At 38.9% G+C, this 21,025-nt stretch overlaps 1 protein-coding gene, 1 long non-coding RNA gene and 2 other non-coding genes across 7 annotated transcripts in view; 1 reads left to right on the top strand and 3 right to left on the bottom strand.

The window, feature by feature from the left end:
- TEX2 (testis expressed 2) overlaps positions 1–17,150 on the top strand; it is a 107,632-nt gene extending 90,482 nt beyond the window's left edge. For 3 of the 4 annotated variants that reach the window (XM_034412613.3, XM_034412615.3, XM_034412610.3), the window contains exons 9-12: positions 6,298–6,423; positions 10,774–10,983; positions 13,660–13,780; positions 15,367–17,150. In XM_034412613.3, coding sequence (XP_034268504.2) covers positions 6,298–6,423; positions 10,774–10,983; positions 13,660–13,780; positions 15,367–15,495 — 586 coding nt within the window. In that variant the 3' untranslated portion in view covers positions 15,496–17,150. The remainder of the gene's footprint in view (positions 1–6,297; positions 6,424–10,773; positions 10,984–13,659; positions 13,781–15,366) is intronic. The other variant, XM_034412611.3, reaches the window with a different exon arrangement.
- Positions 17,151–19,183: 2,033 nt separating this feature from the next.
- On the bottom strand, positions 19,184–19,318 carry LOC117663153 (small nucleolar RNA SNORA76). The gene has a single exon (XR_004590637.1). It is a non-coding gene; the product is annotated as a small nucleolar RNA SNORA76 (small nucleolar RNA).
- Positions 19,319–19,355: 37 nt separating this feature from the next.
- On the bottom strand, positions 19,356–21,025 carry LOC117662900 (uncharacterized). Its single transcript, XR_004590546.3, has 2 exons — positions 20,428–21,025; positions 19,356–19,491 (listed from the first exon to the last, which is right to left on the bottom strand). It is a non-coding gene; the product is annotated as an uncharacterized LOC117662900 (long non-coding RNA).
- LOC117663151 (small nucleolar RNA SNORD104) lies at positions 19,647–19,709 on the bottom strand. Its single transcript, XR_004590635.2, has one exon. It is a non-coding gene; the product is annotated as a small nucleolar RNA SNORD104 (small nucleolar RNA).

Below are 21,025 nucleotides of genomic sequence, written 5' to 3'. Positions count from 1 at the left end.
GCAGCAGGGAGCAGGTGTCTGCAGAGCTGGTCCAGCAGGATTTGGGCTCCAGCAGTACCTGTCATTGTTGAGCCATTGTGGGCTGTAGCAAAGAGTTCAGTGGCCTATAGCAGGGGTCTCCAACCTTGGCAACTTTAAGACTTGTGGACTTCAATTCCCAGAATTACTCAGCCAGCTTCACTGGCTGAGGAGCTCTGGGAGTTGAAGTCCACAAGTCTTAAAGTTGCCAAGGTTGGAGACCCCTGGCCTATAGTACATGTTTAAGACCTCTGCCTTAGCCATCCCAGCAAACGGACTCTGAAAGATAAATATTTGTGCATATTGGGCAATGTATATACAGACCAATTGAAATTTCAACTAGCCACAAAACACAATTTTTCTTCTCCCTTCCTTCCATTTCCTCATCATCTCATGCTCAAGTCCAGCCTGTGCTTAACTTTGGGTGAGATTTTAAATTCTCAGATGTGTTTAGTTCTCCTGTCAGGCTGTTTGCTGTTTTCCTGCTGAAGGATCCATTTATCAGCCTTGCAGGAAGATGGGCAAACTCCAGTAAAGCTGACATACATACAGCCTGCACTAAATGGAAGAAAAGATAATTTTGCTGTTGGCATAACTCCCAAGCTCTTAGGAGAGAAGTATTGCTACAAAATATGACTGAGACTCAAGGCACAATCAATGAATGTGTTTACATTCTGTTTTAATAAAAGCTGAAATAAACAGGTTGTATTTATGGATGAATTGTGACTCATTTTTAAATTATTTTTTCTATTGGATCCTTCTCCGTTGATTTCATATTTTCATTGGCTATCTTACCCTGTTTATGTTGACACTAGATGTAGCCTATTATACCTTTCACATAACTCTGCAATAGTATATATTTTTGCCTCCTTCTTCTCCCAAAATGCTTGACTTCTATGTACATTTTAAAAAATTAAAACTTGTCAGCTATATATTTTAATTTATGTTTTCATAAGCAGTGTACTGTATGTGATACTTTAATAATAGTCTAGATTACACTATATGTCTTAGCAAAATGCACTTTTAAAAAATGTCAGCTAATTCTGCTTATTTCATGCTGGCCAAATAAAGTGTCTTAATAGAAAATTAGCCAGAGATTATTCTATACTGTCACTTCTCTAACTTAACGCTTGTTCTTATTTCCCTTTCATTTTCTTTTCTTTTTAATAATATTTGGATTCATCAATCTGGGATTTTTTTCTGGTGAGTGGTATGTGTCATATCATCCCATTCTGTGTACTGTTGATTCTGTTAGTGCTGAAACGTTCAGAAGTGTTGAAAATACTGTACAGTGCTTTTGCTACACAACCTGGGTATGGAGAGGTTAATTCTCTTGATAATTAGCTTTAATGCACATACAATTGCCTTCTCAAATGCTTGATCAAATCTGTATGACTTCCATACTTCATAGCTGAATGTCCTGGATACTAGTTCTAGCTAGAATCACTGCAACAGCTCCTGAAGTAATAGAGGAAGGGGAGTCTTAAAGGGATACTGTTTCCACAGTTCTTGAAATGTCTGAAGTATGTCTGCCTGTGGGGGTATTGAGGGATGGAGAAATGTGCTCTCTAGATTTGGAAGCAAACATCACTTATTCAGGAGTGAAATGCTCCTGGTTCGCCCGATCCGGTAGCGATGGAGGCAGGTGGTTCGGAGAACCGGTAGTAAAAATCCCTGCCCCCCATGCACAGCTGAGCCGCAGAATCATCAGAGGCTTTTTTTTACTTTTAAAAGCATTTTTTCTACAACCACTTCAGCCGAAAAAATACTTTCAAAAATTTTTTAAAAAAAGTCTCTGATGATTGAGCGGCTCAGCTGGGATCATCAAAGGCTTTTAAAAGAAAAAAAACCTTTTTTTCTTTTAAATGCCTCTGGCGATCCAAGCTGAGTTCCCTGATCGTCAGAGGCATTTAGAAGAAAAAAAGTCTCTGCAGATCAGGCAACTCAGCTGGGATCGTCAGAGCCTTTTGAAAGTATTTTTTTACAACCTCTTTGCTGAAGAGGTTGTAGAAAAAATGGTTTTAAAAGTTTTTTTAAAAAGTTGGCCACGCCCACCCAGTCACATTACCCCACCACCACCACCAAGAACCGGTAGTAACAAATTTTAGATTTCACCCCTGCACTTATTACAAGTAGTACTTCTCTAATATTACTGATACTGCTTGAAGACAGTGCAGTTCCAACACTCTAGTTTGTCTAAATATCTACCTTATTCACACCTGCAATGTAAAGCAGTAAGTCTGGAAAGATTGAGCCATGGGTAGAATGATAAGTATGAATGCTTCTAAATTTTGAATTGTTTTTTTAAAAAAAGACTTTTCAGAGCTAGCCTTCTGAATTTTATCTGTAAATAAAATTGTGTGCTAAATAATGAAGGTGCCCGAAGTGCAAATAATAATGCAGTTTCATTGCTATTCTGGTCTAATATTAGAAAATCCTATGAATAGCTCTTTTCTTCATGGTTGGGTGCTTATGGCCAGAGATAGTTAAGTATTTTATCACAGGACACTGCTTTTCCTTCTTTATGGTTTTAAAGAGAAATTTGAACATTTATCAGAAGGCTTGTAGCATTCTGAAGTATTTTTTTTTCTTGCTATTGTAATTCATTATAATGAATTAAAAGGAATTAAAAGGTAACAAGGATATTTATTTATATTATGACATTTATTTCCTGCCTTTTACTTGGAAGCTCAACATAAAGTATAAAGGGCCTTCTCTGCTGTTGCTCCTGCCCTCTGGAACATCTTGCCCGCCGATGTGAAGTTGGCCCCAACCGTCCTATCTTTTTGTAAGGGCCTAAAGACATGGCTTTGCCAGTTGGCTTGTGGCCCCAGTGGGGGAAAGGCACAATGGAGGTGGTTGATTGAATAATAGCAGATCCTACCCTCCCCATGTGTCTTTGGTTTTAAGGTTTGATTTTAACATTTTATCTTTTAACTAAGATGTAAATGTAAGTCACCCAGAGTTATCATATGGTAAAATGGGCAGCCAATAAATTTTATACATACATACATACATACATACATACATACATACATACATACAGTGCAACAATAACCGTATTGTTAGATTGGGTTGAAAGAGAGAGACCTCTATGGCTGAAGGTGTATTTGAACTTAGCTGTTTGAAGCACAAAATTGAAAGCCAAGGCATTCATTTTATCCTTGGCTTAAAACACAAGATGATAATACAGATTGCCAACGGTCATTACAGAAGTAAAATAATTGGATTGGATTGGTGGTGGACTTCCTACTGTTCTGTAGCAAAAGTGATGACAATGTCATCATTTTAGAAAAAACCACAGAAGCAGTTCCTGAAACTCCAGACTACAGTTACTATTTGCCATGGCTATGACTTCCTATTAAGTCTAATCTAGTGAACAGAAGCCTGTGGAATTCTTTAAAAATGATCAAGAGCTTTGTTCTGGGTGGATTAGAAGATGGCGAGAATGTTGCTCCCCTAATTGAAAGTTGCTGGAGTCTATCATATCAATCTTTCTGGAGAAATTCTGAAGAGTAGGAAAGAAGTATTCATAACAATCTATAAAAGTTGGCAGGATGATCTAGATTATTTGTTTTCCCAGGTAGTTAAAGGAACATTTGTCAAATTGTGCAAGATACAGAAATTTGAGTTTATTTCTAAGACAAGGGAAGCTAATGATGACATGTCTAACCTTATCATTATCCTCATGCTGTGACAAATCAGACATTGGGATGCAAATACAGTGGTACTTCGGTACTCATAGTTAAATTATTCCAGGAGGTGTGATGAGTACCAAAATCAATGAGTACCAAACAAATTTTTCCCATAATATAGGGATAATATAGTGAGTCACAAGGCAGCCAACACCGACAAGTTCTAGCTTGTGCATTGAGTACCAAACAAACAATGAGTACAGGGACAAAACACAAAAGTTTCATGTCAAAATGTGTCGAGGACCAAATTCGATGAGTTTCAAAGCAGTTGAGTACCAAGGTACCATTGTACTTAATGGCACCATTTGTGTCTATCATTTCATGTTAGCATGGTTTGCTGTGGGGTGATTGAGTTTTTGATCATATAATTTTTGTGTGAAACACTTGCTGATCAGATTGGTATAGAACTTTTGGAGAAATGGTGCAATACAGAAAATAGTTGGTCTTATGCTTCTCTTCTCTAGGACTTCCAGAGAGTTAGGGTTAGGATTATTGTCATCTTATTACAATGACGATTTTAATTTTTCCTTTGATGAGCATTTGTAGGCGTCTGACCTCCCCAAATATTATCAAAGTCATCTTTCCATTTACTGTTCCAGAATCACACTCCAATCTTTGGGCTCTTAGGAATCAGTTCCCTCTTGTGACAGTTTGACTACTTTTAAGGGGGGGAATTAAAGACCTTTGTATTTTATGTGGTTGTTGCATTTGTTTTAATTCTAAAAAATTGGCTTGTTAAACTGTGAACTAATTTTACTGGATAGAATTTTCTGACCTGTTTTTCTTTTGGTCTGGGATGCACCTTGATAAAGGATTGTAAATTGTTATTGGGGTGTGGTGTGAGGGAAGAAAAAGAAAAGGAGATTCTCTGTTCATAACACTGAAACATAAAGCAAACAAAAAGTGACTGTTTATTCCTGGGGACTGGTACAAGAGGCTACATACATGTTATGTACAATACATAACAACAAAACGTTAATTAAAACAGTAAATTTATTTTAGGAGAGATCCGTGGGTGGGTGGAGAGCCTCTTAAATTACTTCTTTAATGTTATCTACTTCAAACTGTTCCTCTTTCCACTTTTATCCAGAAAGGCTCCCAATCAACCCAAAGGGAAACTATCTTGGGGAATTATGGGTGACAAAAGAGATTATTGGCAAGAAAAAGTTTAACGATCTCTTGAACAATCTTTATCTTTACTCTGTAGCAGGGGTGAAATCCAGCAGGTTCTGACAGGTCTGGAGAACCGGTAGCGAAAATTTTGAGTAGTTCAGAGATCCGGCAAATACCATCTCTGGCTGGCCCCAGAGTGGGGTGGGAATGGAGATTCTGCAGTATCCTTCTCCTGGAGTGGGGTGGGAATGGAGATTTTGCAGTATCCTTCTCCTGTCACACCCACCAAGCCACACCACATCCACCAAGCCACGACCACAGAACCGGTAGTAAAAAAATTTGGATTTCACCACTGCTCTGTAGTGATTGAATTTTTAAAGAGCTGTTCCTATTTTTCTTAAAAAAAAGTCAGATAATTATGTGGTGCATTTTGCAGTCAGCTAATAGGCAGTTGCACAGATTTTGCAAAAGTACTGTCTCTATTACGCAGAAGGGAAATAAGTCCTTTCTCAGCTGGGAAGAAGCTTGAGGTTGTTGCCAAATCAAATTTGGCTAAAGGCATTGGTCTTCTTTCTAACTTTGCCACCTACTTAACCTAGGTTTAAAGAACAATCTCTCGAGAACTGATTGTGAATAGATTTCAATCCCAGGAAAAGCTGTGGATGAAATGTAGAGGTGCTGAGCATTTCTCTCCTTAAATCACAATTCACAATTAAGACACAATCAACTGGACATTTCTTTTTAAAGACAGCTTGAAATGCAAGAGGTCCTGCAAAGATGCTCCAAGCTTTATGGAAACTCTTTCTTAGCATGCCAGGCACACTTTGCATCTGAGGCTGTAACTTGTCTTTTGCATTTATTTGCCAAATGTCTTGTTTAAAATATTTCTGATTCCATTACTGCTAGCAGCCTAGAGGGGGGTGCGGCTAGGACTCAGCTGTGGTGTTGGGATAATGGGCTAGGCAAGTATGTGTGGAAGAGACAGTGGAAGGAATACATATTCTTCTGGAAGCATGCAGCACTTACAAAATCAATTCTGACTTTTCATACAGCAATTCATTTGGACGATAGAAGCATATCCCATTACGTTTAAAAAATGAAAGTACATGCCAAGTTTCTCATCATCATCTTAATGTTATAATTGCTGGCATTGTATTCCATTATATTGGGAAGTTAGATATGAAAGAGACACATCCTTATATGTCTTTAATTTATTTGACATTTCATTCTACCGCATGTAGGATATTCAAATCCGTTTCCTTTTATTTTAAGCAAAGTCTGGCACAGTTGTGTTCAGGGAAAGCAGATTGATGTACAACATTTCTAACCTTTGTCTGAACTCCAGTGCACTTAAAAACAAACTGGGGAGACAGAAGTGAATAGTAGAAAGTCTCTAATTGCCATCAAAACATTGTCCTGACCAACATTAATGAAGTGTTGCTTCTGTCTTGACCTGTGTCCCTTCTTTCAGTTTCAGGCCAAGGTCATATTGCCTAGCAGACAGTGATGAAGAATCTTCTAGTGCAGGATCCTCAGAGGAAGATGATGTTCCAGAAGCATCAGGAAGTGAAAAGACTTTAGTGGCAGGAGCAGAAGGGTGAGTCTTTTTGCCTTTAGGCAGCCGTTGATTTAGTTTATCTCTGCCTGTTGTGTGGTGCATCTTTCTTCCATGCTTAGTCATTCCATCAAAGGTATCTTCTCTGTCTGTCTTTAACATTAAAAAAAATCTAGTTTTCTCTCTCTCTCTCTCTCTCTCTCTCTCCCTCCCTCCCTCCCTCCCTCCCTCCCTCCCTCTCTCTCTCTCCCTCCCTCCCTCCCCCCCCCTCTATGTATATACAAACAGGCACACACATATACCAAATGGTTATATTATTTCACAGTAAGTTTTTGTAATACTGTGTTTCCCTGAAACTAAGACCTCTCCAGATAATAATCCCAATCGGGCTTTTCAGCGCATGCGATAAAATAAGCCCCCCACCAAAATAAGCCCCCCACCAACTATTACACGCATGTACAGCCAGTCTCGCCATTTCCTCTGGTTGCTTGCCACACAAACAACATGATGTGAGGAGATGAGGCCGGAGGGAAGGGAAGGGGGGGACACGCCCTCCCTTACTTGTTCTTTGCGCCAGCTGAGTGGCCCAACATGTCCCACCCCAATGGCAATCTGGCAAGAAGTTTTCTTTTATAGTGTGTTTCCCTGGAGACAACGGTGAGGAACGCGAAGGAGCTTGAAAGGTAAGACCTGCGTCCCGCTTTTCGCCTGTCCCACCTGCCACCCCCAAATTGCATCCCTAAAGGGGGCAGGTGGCTAAGCGAGAGGCAGGAGTCCTGCCCTGCCTGGCGAGGGGTGGGGGAGAAGAGACGGCAAGGGAAGTCACGCCTTGCTCCACACGTCTTGCTTCTCCCCTGCCCCACCTGCCACCCCTCTCGATAAAGAGACAGCGGGAAAGGGAAGCAGCCAGGCTGCTGTTGCCATTGGGGTGGGGTGGGACGTGTTGGGCTGCGAGACATGCGTCTTACCTTTCCAGCTCCGTCGCTTTCCTCGCCATTGTGTCCAGGGAAACACGCTGTAAAAGAAAACTTCTCATGAGTTCAAGAAGTTTAATTGAACTCACGAGAAGGTTTTTTTTTTACAATGTGTTTCCTGGACACAATGGTGAGGAATGTGACGGAGCTGGAAAGATAAAACACATGTCCCACTTCTCACACACACCCTACCTGCCACCCCCAAATTGCATCCCTAAAAGGGGCGGGTGGCTAAACAAGGGGCAGGAGCCCTGCCATGCCTAGCGAGGGGTGGGGGAGAAGAGATGGCAAGGGGAGACCTGTCTCGCTCCACGTGTCTCGCTTCTCCCCGCACCACCTGCCACCCCTCTCGATAAAGAGATGGCGGGGAAGGGAAGCAGCTGTTGCCATTGGGGTGGGGTGGGACATGTTGGGCTGCTTGGCTGGAGGGAAGAACAGGGAGGGGAGGCGACGGCAGCAATGAGACATCCAGTCCCATACTCACTGCCTCCTGCACCCCCAAAATAATAAGACACCCCCCCCCGATAATAAGGCCAAGCCCTTACTTGGGGGGGTGTCAAAAGAAAATAAGACCCTGTCTTATTTTCGGGGAAACATGGTACTTGGAATCAAACGCAAAAAGTATTTTGGAATATATAGAAATGATAATATATTTCCTATCTGCAATTCCTTAAACACTTACATTTTTTTCCTTGGGTTGCACAATTCTACCCCGTAGCTGCAATGCAACTCTAGGAAAAGACATTAGGAATTGCCTTGCGAGGGTTGAACCTGCATATACAATAAAAATGTCACAAGAAGGCCCATATACAGTTCTTACTCTATTTGAAGCGAGGAGAACATGGGCCAGACAGCAGGGCTCTCTCGGTTGTGGCCTCTGCACTTTGGAATTCCCTGCCTTTGAAGATTTGAGTAGCCCCGCATCCTGACACTTTGTGAAGCCGTTAAAACAATGTCCCTTTGCTTTGTACCAGGATGGAATGTTTCTGTGGGCCATGGGCAGGATTCCTATTGATTGCAATACTTTTTCTTTTCATTTTGTATTTTAAATTTTGTACAGATAATCCAGACTCACCACATTAGGGCATTTTACAAAAACTGAGAAGTCAGTCAATAATAGCAACACAATTGGTTTAAGGAGTTGCAGGGATGTGTTATGTGCTTGCCTCAAATGCTCTGAAGATATTATACAATGTCTCAAATTAAATTTGATCTATATAGGACCGTGATGGCGAACCTATGGCATGCGTGCCGGAAGTGGCGTGCAGAGCCATCTCTCTGGCATGCCAGCTGTTGCCCATTTGCTCTTCCAGGTTCCGGCATGCACGTGTGCTGGCCAGCTGGACTTTGCGCGTTAATGCATGCCAGAAACCGGAAGACCAGGTGACCAGTACGCATGCACACGCCAGAAACCAGAAGCTCAGCTTTCCGACACATGCATGCGTGCCAGGAAACTGCTCTTCCAGTTTCCAGCGCTTCTGCGTGTGCACACTGGGGAGCTGCTCTTCCGGTTTCCGGTGCTCCCACGCTCACACGCACACACTCCCATTTCAGCACTTGGTGCCGAAAAGGTTCACCAACAGTGATATAGGATATTTAAGCTAAGAGTTAACTCTATAAATGTTTCAATGCTTCCAGTCTGTATATATCATTTTAATGCTTTTGGTAATTCAGTTTTCAGAGTGCCAATTTTACTGGCCATATCATCTGGAAATAATTAGATACTTCTTATTACAGTAATCCAAATGGCCTTATCTCATTGGGTAATTCTTAATTATATTTGCTAGTTAGTAGAAAAAAATTATAAGGGATATGAGGCAGCCCTGTTTTTTCCATGTGTGGTATTTATAAACGTACAAGTCATGATGTAAATTATCTGGTTTTGCAGATGGCTGTTTACTGCAGTTATTGGATAAAAGATTTAGGATGAATTAGGTCTAAGAAAGAATTATCTTCATGCTAGCATTTTCATGTATATAGCTGCTTATTTTACAGTAAACAAATTCAGTATGTAAGAACATCCAGCTTGTATATTTCAAGTGCTACCAAGAAAGGAGAATAGTATGAGCTGAATGAAATATAGTTCTTTAATCAAAAATAAATGTTTCATGGATTTTTCTGAATTGCTGGTTAGCTAGCTGATGTCCGAAAATATCTGTATGTTAGTGCAAACAAACATTTATATAACAGACATTGAAATGTTTCTTTGGACTAGCATATAGATCAATGAAGCTTCTTAGCAAGACTGTAAATAATTTAGCAACTGTAACAGATGATCGAACTTGCAGAAATAATTATTTTCCTGTAGCTATTTTTAAAAGTCTTTACTTGAGAGAAAGATCATTCTGCTTTATCTGTTGCAGAAAAAAAGATCCTTTCCCCCCCTCCCCATTTCAGCAGAGAGGATTTGCTGCTGCTGCTATTTAATAATAGGGTAGTAATAATAATAGTTGATTATTGCCAGTCAACTGCAGATCATCCAAAGATTAATCAATAGACCTTTGGTTGCATAGATTATGCTTAGGAGCATTGTCAAATTTCTAGCAGGTATAGCTTATTTATAATCTTTCTTTTTATTTTTGTATATTTAATATTTATATTCCCCAGCTCCTGCCAACATAGCAGTTTGAAAGCATACAAATGCGAGTAGATAAATAGGTACCACTTTGGTGGGAAGGTAACAGGGCTCCGTGACAGCATTCTGGCCACATGACCACAGTAATGTCTTCAGACAGCGTTGGCTCAATGGTCTTGAAACGGACATGATCACTGACCCCTATAGTCGGAGACAACTATTTGAGTAAAGTCCCCAGGGGCTCCTTTTTTTAACATTTATATTCTGCATTTCTAATCTACTGGAATACATGCCAAGTAATAATCAAACGTAAACGTGCAGCAAAACCGTAACCGTAACATAAGTGGAGAACAATAATGCTATAAGGAAAAATCCAGAATCCATTAATTTGTACATTCTCTTGCTAAATCCTTGAATTTGCAGTTTGGGGTTGAAAGGTCCATTGCAGCCAGGTAAACCACCTGTTTGGCCAAAGCTCTCAAACATTTAGGAGTATCTCCAGTAGAATGTAGGGCTATCCAAGAGTAATAGTGAACATTGGGCCAACAACGCTTCACCAGAATCTTTACTGTGTGAGTAGATAACATCTGATTTTAAATTAGTTCTGCTTCTGAGTTGTCACAGCCAGGTATCTGGATCTTTCCATTTTTATTCACGAAAATTATAAGTCTGGGCTGTCTGTATACTTACACAACACTTCACAATCTGTAGTAGCAGATTGGCATCCTGTGCCTTTAACATGTTGTATTTTCAGCTGCAGAATACCACAAAGCATTAGCCTTTGCTTTTTAAAGGGTAGCTGAAACTCACTTAAATGACTTCCTCTTCTTTCCTCCCTTAAAGGTATGGATCAGGGCACCGAGCAAGTAAAATAATGAGATTTGTGGATAAAATTACCAAGTCAAAATATTTCCAGAAAGCGACCGAGACAGAATTTATTAAGAAAAAGATTGAGGAAGTCTCCAATACACCGCTTCTGCTCACCGTTGAGGTTCAAGAGTGTAAAGGGATGTTAGTAATTAACATTCCGCCCCCACCTACTGATCGTATATGGTAAGTGTAGTTAATAAGACTATGATTTTGGAATCTGTCATGTATAATGTGGCACTCAAACTAATCAAAGAACCAAAATAGATTTCTTGTTTTTATGAGTGGCTGTGAAAGAAGTCCCTAAAATATATTTTATTTTCCAGTCCCCTAATTTCCCACTTTTTCTCAAACACATCCAAGATAAAAAAGCTGGATCATTTGACTAATGAACTATAAAGAATAATGCAGCAGAAATGTAGTTTGAGTTCCTATAGAACCAAAGTTGGTCTGCAGCGTGTGATCATTCTTACAGAATTCAACAAGTATTCACATGATTCTTAGTAAGGTTCCTTTTTAGAAAATTGCAGTACCAATCTGTGAGTCATAAGCTGCAGTCTGACATGTACCATTTTATTCAGGGTTAAATAAGTTAATTCTGAGACAAAGTGTGTGGGATTTTTCCATTAATTCCTATGAACAGTTACTAACAAAGATAATGGAACTGGGTGTTATTTTAAATTGCTCATGTGATTGAATTACTCTTCTATCCAAAAAGAGATCTTTTGTAAAAATGTATAATTCCATTTCTTATTATGCATTTTGTAAACTTCCAGAAACTGAAAAGCTAACAAAGCTTAGAAATTTTATCATCCATGAATAAAAACTAAAGCAACCAGAAATCAGGTCAAAAGAAAGATTACTACTTGTTCTTTCTTTTCTCCTACCTTTCTCTTCCTTTAATATAGAATAATACAGAAGCATGCTGGGTAAAACAGCATATTGAACTACTTGAGGATCAACAGAGGTATTAATTAAGAGGTCAATGCCAAAGCTTTTTCCAGTGGTTTCTTATAACTGAAAATACTACCAAAGGAGAAAAACTATTTCAGTGCTTCTTTTTATCTGAAAGAAATATGGAATGAAATTGTGAATGAAATTTTGTTTTTATTTATCTGGGAATGTTTCACTGAACATTTTTATCTTGCCTTTTTATCTGGGAGGTTCAAAAGCAGTTTATATTGGGGTTCCCATAATTTTATTCTCACTACCCCTCAGTGAGATCCATATTCAGTGAGGAATTGAAGTTGTGCCTTCTCAGTCCAATATCTTCACCATTGGCTACCTTAATCGAGATGGGATTCCATTTGAGGAAATTAACCTATGGGAGGTGCACAGTGTAATTCAGAAAACTCCAATACATAATTACTTTAAACTGTATTGGGAAAAGGATTAATGATAAGTGACAGGCAAATCTGGCCCTAGGTTCTGCCTCGGTTTACCTTCCCAATAAGCAACTGAATTGGAAGATCATTTAAAAGTAATTTATTAGGATACCCTGATAAAGTGAGATCTCACTATGAAAAGGGAGAACCCCGAGACCCATCTTACATTCCCTTTTATAGTTAACATAAGAAAGAAATGCAAGAGGAAAGTTGATTGGACAGGATAAAAGTAACCTCTCCTTTGCACAGTAAATCAACTACAAAACTCACTAGTTTGAAACTCACAAAGAGACATACCAGACACCAGTTTTGCACTAACAAACTTTTTCTTATCAGGAAATAGTATCATTCATTCTTCTTTAGTTTTCTTTTCATTTTAGGAATGTTAGAAGCTATCAATCAATCTATACAGCGATAGGATAAAAAGTGGTTTGATAAATCCTCATAAAAGACAGAAATAAGTTAAAATACAAAGTAACTATGTTAGTGAACAAGTTACAAAATCCATATCATGTGCCCCTCAAAAGTAAGAATGTAAGAAGTTGCTGATTTGATTTCTTACTGTGGTCATTCTTGAGAGAATCATAGTACCTATTGCTAGATCATTAGGACTTAATTTCAGTTATAAGTCAGGTGAATAAAATTTTTCAGACATAAAGTCCTTCACCAATTAGTATTAACTGGGTACTAGACTTCAGCAGTAACATTGATTGTTAATATATATCAATTTCAAAATGACATATTGTAAATTGGACACATCTGTTTACAGAGTACATAGAAGAAACAAAACTACACCCCTGAACTGGAGGGGGAAATGAGACTATTTTTAATGTTGAGATATGTACTCATTTGAAATAAATATTTTGTTGGACACAATAGTTTACTCCTGCACAGCATACGACCTGCAGGCTGCATGCAGTCTACCAAGCAACCTTGCGTGCTGAAGTTTTTTAAAACAGTAATAAATTCACGATTGTCCCAAAAGTTGCATTGCTAAGCATCTCCAAGACTCACCATTGCTGCCAGCTTCAGTCCCACTGGCACTCTACTTGCTGCCAAATAGCTGATTGGTATACCAGACATTCCTTTGCAGCCCACAGTTATTTTTAATTTATCAGTGACCTTTTCCCCTCTGTGCCTTGTGCAGGCCTGGTTTACAGCATGCAGTCCTCCTCCAAGCACAAAATCCTTGAACATAAACCGCAAATGCACAAGATTAGGTTATATGAGGTAGTATAGCCTTCCCTGATTTAGAGTGCTTCAGATGTTTGGGAACACAAGTCCCAGAATCCACAGCCAGCAAGATTAGGGTTGGGTTAAAATTTCTGTTTGTCCAGAATATCCCAGGACGGCTTTGGTTAAGCATGTCTCATTTTAGCTGAGCATGGGTTATATTCTCCTGGAGGCCTTTGAGAAAATATGGGATACAAATCTGAGATAGAAACATCTTAACTTGGATCATTTTTTTAATCTTCAGGTACGGTTTCCGAAGACCCCCTTATCTGGAGCTAAAAGCTCGGCCAAAGCTTGGTGAAAGAGAAGTTACTTTGGTTCATGTAACTGAGTGGATAGAGAAGAAACTAGAACAAGAATTTCAGGTACTTCAAATATCATTAGCATTAAAAGAATAAGTAAGACATTAGCTAAGACTCTGTAAGCTTAAAGATGGTAGCATGTATCTCAGATGAAAAAGCACACATTCACACTGAATGGCTACATATTGGCTACAAATCATTGCTTCTGAGAATTTCAGATTCTTAGTTTGATAACACATATAGGAACATACTGCAGTAGCCATAAAATTACTTAAGAATAGGCTTTGGGACACACTGTACTCCTTCTGGGCTCAACAGACACTGCATGATCCCAGCAAAAGATGTACAGATAATCCTTGATTTACAATCACAATCAAACCCCAAATTTTTGTTGCTAGGCAAGACAATTAAGTGAGTTTTGCTCCATTTTACAACCTTTCGTGCCACTGTGGTTAAGTGAATCATTGCAATTGTTAAGTTAGTAACAAGGTTTTTAAGAGCCTTGGTAGTACAGTGGTCTAAAGCACCCTGTTATTAAGACCAGCTGCCTGCAATTACTGCAGGTTCGAATCTCTCCAAGGCTCAAGGTTGACTCAGCCTTCCATCCTTTCTAAGGTAGGTGAAATGAGGACCCAGTTTGTGGGGGCAATAAGCTGACTTTGTATAAATATACAAAAGGATGAAGGCTATTGCTTAGCGCATTGTAAGCCGCCCTGAGTCTCCAGAGAAGGGCGGCATATAAATCAAATTAAAAAAAAAAGTGAATTTGGCTTCCCCATTGACTTTGCTTGTCAGAAGATCACAAAAGATGACCACATGACCACTGGACACCATAACCATCATAAATATATACCAGTTGTCAAGCCTCCAAATTTTGATCACGTGACCATGGGGATGCTGCAAGGGTTGTGTGAAAAATGGTCATAAGTCACTTTTTTCAGTTCCATAACTTTAAACAGTCACTAAACAAACAGTTCCTGGTGGAGGACTATCTGAAATGAGGCACCAAGTGAGATCACTGTTATCCTGGAAATACTGTCTTTGGACCTGAAGTGTGCCATATCCACACTAAAATACCTTCTGTGCCCATATTTTTAAAAGTAGGAGCATAGTGCCTGATTTTAATTTCCTTTAAGAGATACCAAATAATTAGAAGGAATATTATTATGGATAATCTCATGAAGAAAGACTGATTTTAGCATGGGACAAATAGTTTGAATAAATTGTTGCTCATACTTTTCTATTGTTTATATTTCTAGAATTTTGTTCATCATGAATTTATTGAACTGTTAAATATATCTATTCAAATTTCTAGCTATTTCTTTTAAAAAAATTGGAATGATGGGGGCAAGGAGCAATAGCTGATAGGAGTCAAGTATTTAAAAAAAATGTTTGCTGAAATGTAATGGAATTAAGATTTTGTAAGCTGTAAAAAGCAATGTTGCTTTAATTTCCATGATGACTCTGTTCCAAATCTAATCTTAAGGTAGATAGATGTTTACTAGTGATCCACGATGTTACTCGATTCAAATAAGCCTGTTTAGAATTCTACTTGTCTGATGGGAGAGTCCAATATAACAGTTTGATATATTTAATTTTTCGACTTTGAATTTTGAATTGCATTCTAACTCAATTATTATACCTTGCAGAAAATTTTTGTCATGCCAAACATGGACGATCTTTATATTCCTCTAATGCACTCAATCATGGACCCCCGCTCATCTATGTGCACTTCGAAAGTTTCTGATAATACCGAATTGGAACAGCATGAAACGTAAAGACTGCAGTTTACAGTATTAACAGATGTCATTTTCATGTTCTCTTTCAAATGAAACAGTCTAGCTGATTTTTGTCCTTGTGCCATGTTTTATTTTTTAAAAGATAAGATCGCTTCTGCCAATAATTGCTCCACTTATGGCTCTCTATTGACTTTAGAGCATTAGTTCCATTTCTGCTAGGCTTTAAAACCTAGTTGTTAATATGCACTCTTCTGCAGTAAACTAGGGGGAAAAATCAAACTAGCAGCAATTGATCCAACAGATTTGATCCACATGGGAGTACTTTATGGATGTGCAGTAATTCAGGATACACACTGAACACGGACAGTTTATCTCATCCAGTCATATGGAACTTGTTTTCAGTAAGGCACAAACATGTCTAACTGGAAGACTTTCTCCTCTCAAGCAGTTGGAGATACAAATGGAAGTGGCATGTTCTTCACTCCTGCAGTCCCAATAGCTTGTGTCAAGCAAATTTGAAGTGGTTTCTGGAGCTAAGAATGTACATTGGATGTATAGGTGATATTGTCAATCCATGTAGATTATGCATAGTAACTTATTTTTTTCATATGAAATTGAGTTTCTTGGAAACAAGTAGCCATATAAAACATGCAAACATACAGAATTGGTTTTAAGGGATCTTGTGATTCTTTAGAAAAAAAAATTAAGACAAAGCCATGAGACCAAACTACAGTAAGCCTTCTAGTTAGTGCGTTACAATTGCAGAACTTGTGGTTGATGGCTCTCGGAGTTGACTATACATGGAAATGTCCAAGGCCATGCACGTACTCATCAGAAATGATTGCATGGAAGGAGCCATTCACTTTCATCAACCAGAATGTTCACAGCTGTTTTTGTTCCCAACTATGTAGTGGATCTTCTTTTATCCATCTAAGGAGGTGCAAATCCTGATTAGCTTTTTTTTTTTTTTGGTCAATGTAGCTAAAGCACCTTGTAGGCTGGCTTGGTATTCCTGTATGAAAGTAACAACTCCAAAGAACTACAAGTGAGAATGGCCAAGAGAACACTGCCTTGCTGTTCCTTTTCTGTATGGACTAAACACAGAATACTGAATCTAACTCTTTTGAACACTACATAAGCAATGAGTGTTTCTTGATACTCAGTATTGCCAACTACTTATGTTGAAAGAATGTTAATTTAGTTTACAAAGGAAGCAAGTGAGCTATGGAGTTCACTCTTTGATAGTGTACTAGGCTTTACATATTTCTAAGATCTTTTTTGTATGTTGTGTTAGGTTCCTGCGTCCAAATTTCTCATGAGTTGCAATCTCCAAATGAAGCTAATTTGTTTTTTAAAAGCACCTTGCCTGAAACATATTTAAAATTTAGCTTTTAATATATTGACATAATCATATTATTTGGACAACTATTTTGTTACCTCAACTCTGGGACCATTCCATTTTATGTACTATTCTTCTCATCTCTTAATGAAAGCATTTGCCTTCTTAAATCTGCATGTCTTATTCACAGCTCTTTTCCCCACTCTGTGCAATAAGTCAAAATACTAGATGCACAAATATGTAATCAAGTTTAACCAGGTTTGGCACAAGTAAATTCACTGCACTTCGTAATCAGACTGTATGGGTTACTAGTGGGCTTGCTTTTTTTTCAAATAAACTTATCCCATGTCAAAAATCTGTTTTGATGCTTGGTGGGGTAGAAGTGTGAGTGCATATCCAGGAATATAGCGCTCATAGTTCAATGAGACTGAAATACTGAAAAATTTACCAAATCGTATTCTACATTTCTTCTGAATGTTTCAGCTCTTATATCCAGTACTCATGAAAGATTTATTTTCTGTGGGAGCAGTCAGGCAAAATAGATCATGCCTCATGGCACCTGGAGCCTGCCAGTCCTCTAAGCCAAGAGTACCCAAGATTCTTTGGGGATTGAACCAGAGCATAAAAAGCTCTAGAATTTAAATAGTATACAATTCTTCAGGATTTAATTTACATTCCTACAGGATGCCTCCTGAATCTTGCTCCAAATAGAAGGCCTGGGGAGATTTTGGTTTTTTTGGTACAGTACTGTAAATTTTCCTCTTCCATTTGTAAAGCAAGGTTTAGGGGATGCAGTCCATTTTCACTCACAAGTCTTATTTACTAAGTAACAGAATTAGCTTCCCAGATAGGAAGACTTGTAATCTATCCAACAGCCCTTAAGAAGTTTTTTCTTTCTCTCTGTATTAATGCATCACTCTGACCTAAAATATAGTTCGGTATTACAGCTGTGCAAACTATTGATCAAATGTTTCAGGAAATTTCTGCAAAATTGCTGCTCAATAAATGGAACTTATTTTTATCTCTTGGTCAGCTGCCTCAAGAGATGCACCCATTTCTATGTTCCTTTACAGTCAACATCTCAACAGGATGTAAAATAAGGCTGTGTCAGAGACCAGACACACAACAAAGGGTTCAGGCCTTTTCCCTAAATAACCAGATACTAGGAACTACATGGGAGAGACTATCTGCTTATCACATTAAACCAGAGGCCATGGTTTAACACCACAAACCTAAGTCAAATCCAGTTTCCAGTCACAAGAACCTAGGCTGGGTTGCATTATAATCACATCATACTAATTTAACCAGCACCTATTTGATAGCATTATTAAAGTTGCCCAGATCTTGCAAGAGATCTAGATACAATTATATTTGTGTAAGGGGTTCCCAGAGATGTAAAAATTTTGAGGGTTCCTCCAGGTTAAAAAAAAAAGGTTGAGAGGCTGCTCTGTAGAACTTTTAACTCTTCTCCAAAAGAAAATTTTATCCAGGAATAGATCAATTCACCATCCTTGAAATATTGGCAAAACCTAATTTCAAGTTACACATTCAACACGTTGCACTTTTAATAAGCTTGAGTTGCTTATCTCATTACTATCCTCAGCATTAAAGATGTGATTGGTTAACAAGTTGTATGTTACTCTTGAATGGTTCTTTGCAAAGAACTCTTTGGTTGTGGTTAAGATTTATCCATACCATAAAGTTGTGGCTAAATCAGAGGGTTGTATTTTTGTTTATTCTAACACTTGTTTCCATTGAAGTTGTGTCCTAAGGAGCATGGAAGGAAATTAGCAGCGGAGCACCCCACCTTGACTGCTGGCTTTTCTTGGATGTTCCACTAGCATGCCAAAGGTATGTCCCATATAGGAGTGTCCACCCTCCATGTATGATCTTTAGTCCAGTTTTCTATTTAGGCTTGTATAGCATGAATAATGTGCACTTTGTTAGTGTGCTACAATTCTACCAAATGTCCAGAGTAGACTTTTAAAACCTGAAACATCTTTGAGGCAAAGGACAATTATCCTTCCAATAGCAGGTAATGTTTAATAGGAAGCAATCAGTTGGGTGGGCATGTGCTTTTTGATGAAATATGACCCCAATGAGATTGCACTGAGCTGCAGTACATTATAGCTTGTACGAGTGGGGTTTTGCACACTACTTTTGCCTGATGCTAGGTTTATTATAATCTTTGAAAATGGGACTATGCAAAGACTGTCAGGTAATAAGAGCCAATCTTTCCCCATTTAATTCATGTTATCTTCAGATATTGTAGCGAACAAGATAAAATTGAAGCACTCCTACATAATACTCTTCCCAGATGATCAAGCCTCTGAACCGTCACTGTAGTTATTTGAGGAACTTACATATTTTAACATTAAGCATGAGATGGATTGTAACTTGTCTTTAAAAGAATCACTCAGGTTTAAGCTGAGCAACACCAGTTATAAGCAAGCTTTTTATTTTTGCACTGCAGCGTAACCAATGAGACCATGAATGGGCCATGCACCAGTTCAAAGGCAGTGCTTCAAACCTATCTGAAAAAAATACCCCAAATAAACAGTTTTTAAATTTTTAAATTTATTTATTTACAACATTCAAGACATCCCCACATTACAGCCCTCTTTGTGTTGCTTGGTTCAACAAGTGACAGTTGGTTCCAGAGGTTTTCATTCAGCATCAAGACAATCTTGGCACACCTATAGTAAAAAAAAAAGCAGGTTTCAGGATAGTGATTTAAGAATACCGAGATACCTTTGCTCAGATCTAGAGATTAGTTTTATGCCTTTTTAAAACGAGAACATACCACTGAACATTAAGAGCTAGGGTGCCACCTGGGCAACTGATGCTGGTGGCTCAGATACAGTCTCTCTTCATCTGCATCAGCAGTCTAACACGCCAAAAATATCATCACAGCAACCAGCATAGGGTTCCCAATTTAGATCACTCAAAAGCAGGATTACAAAGATTTATTTTGATGTGCTCACAAGATGTCGTCGATATATCCCTCTCCTACTGCAGTTCTTTGGAGATGCTAACAATGTAGAAGAAACCTTTGGAGTCTTCAAGACTAATCAAGTCCATATCAGACATGTCACCCATGAATTTCTTCACTCCTTTTAACAACATTCATAGTAGCCATCACTCTTGTGCTCATAAATTTCAGGTTTTTTTTTGTTGTCGTTGTTCTAAAGCGCCTTCTCTGCAGGACCACTGGCACTTTTCACGTTTGACGGAGGAAGAAGTCCCCCCCCCTTTCCAACTCAGCACACACTGTTATCATAAACTAGAATTAAGTTCTAACCTTTTTTTTTATGGCAAGTGAGCCATTCCCTATTCACCAATTCCAACTTCTTTTTCAAACATGTGCACTAGAAAGCATTAAGTAAGTCAGGGGTGCAACACATCTGAAAGCACAAAGGGGAGGGAGGTCCTTTGGCATCATATTCCAAAGCTCACAAATCTACCTCTGGAATCAAGCAATATACTGGATCTCCCTCGAGTCCTTGCAAAAGCAAACTATAATCTATTGCCCAATTATTACCCCAGCAAAGGCTCAACCATAGAGGGGAAATGCCACCTCCACACTATACCTTAAGCCCCAAAGTCTCCCTTTTTCACCGACTGAGACGTACCAAGGACAAGGCATTCAAGGGCACTTAAGCACATCCAACTCTCAATCACGATTCTCCATTGGTTGGGCTCAATTCTCATCACGCAATGCATTCTCCACTTATCTTCTCGGTTTATTAGTTCCACGTGACGTTTCGTAAAACGGCTCTAAATGCCAGTAATTGCCGTCGTGAGTTACCCAGCCCTTAAGCTAAGTCTACCAGTGCAAGTTAGTTAAGGCAAAAATCCCCAAAATCGAAGAGCAGCGAGGCACGACACGATCAAATACACGACAAACGCGTCTGCTCAAATCCCAGGCGTTTTTATTCTGAAATAAGCTCTGGGTCAAGAACATTTGCCAGGCTTCATTCGCAATCAGGACTACTGCCCATCCGTTAGGCTGCAAAAATCCCAACGACCGCTAGATGGCAACAAAGAAACATTCCGTAAAAAAAAAAAAAAAAAGCTGCAAACGTTTTGCCACTTCACGATCGTTCGGATTACTGCGGCGCAGCATAGATACAGCAGAGGCCATCGTTTCTTTCCTAGCGACTACACCTCCCAAAAGCAAAGGTCGCAAGCACACACCTCCGACGCCTTCCATCCCACGACGAAAAGGCC

This window comes from Pantherophis guttatus, chromosome 2, assembly GCF_059756535.1.
Source record: "Pantherophis guttatus breed Tessera chromosome 2, ASM5975653v1, whole genome shotgun sequence".
Classification (NCBI taxonomy): Eukaryota; Metazoa; Chordata; class Lepidosauria; order Squamata; family Colubridae; genus Pantherophis; species Pantherophis guttatus.
Note: the sequence above shows the minus strand (reverse complement) of the source record. Positions and strands in the feature narration are given on the sequence as shown.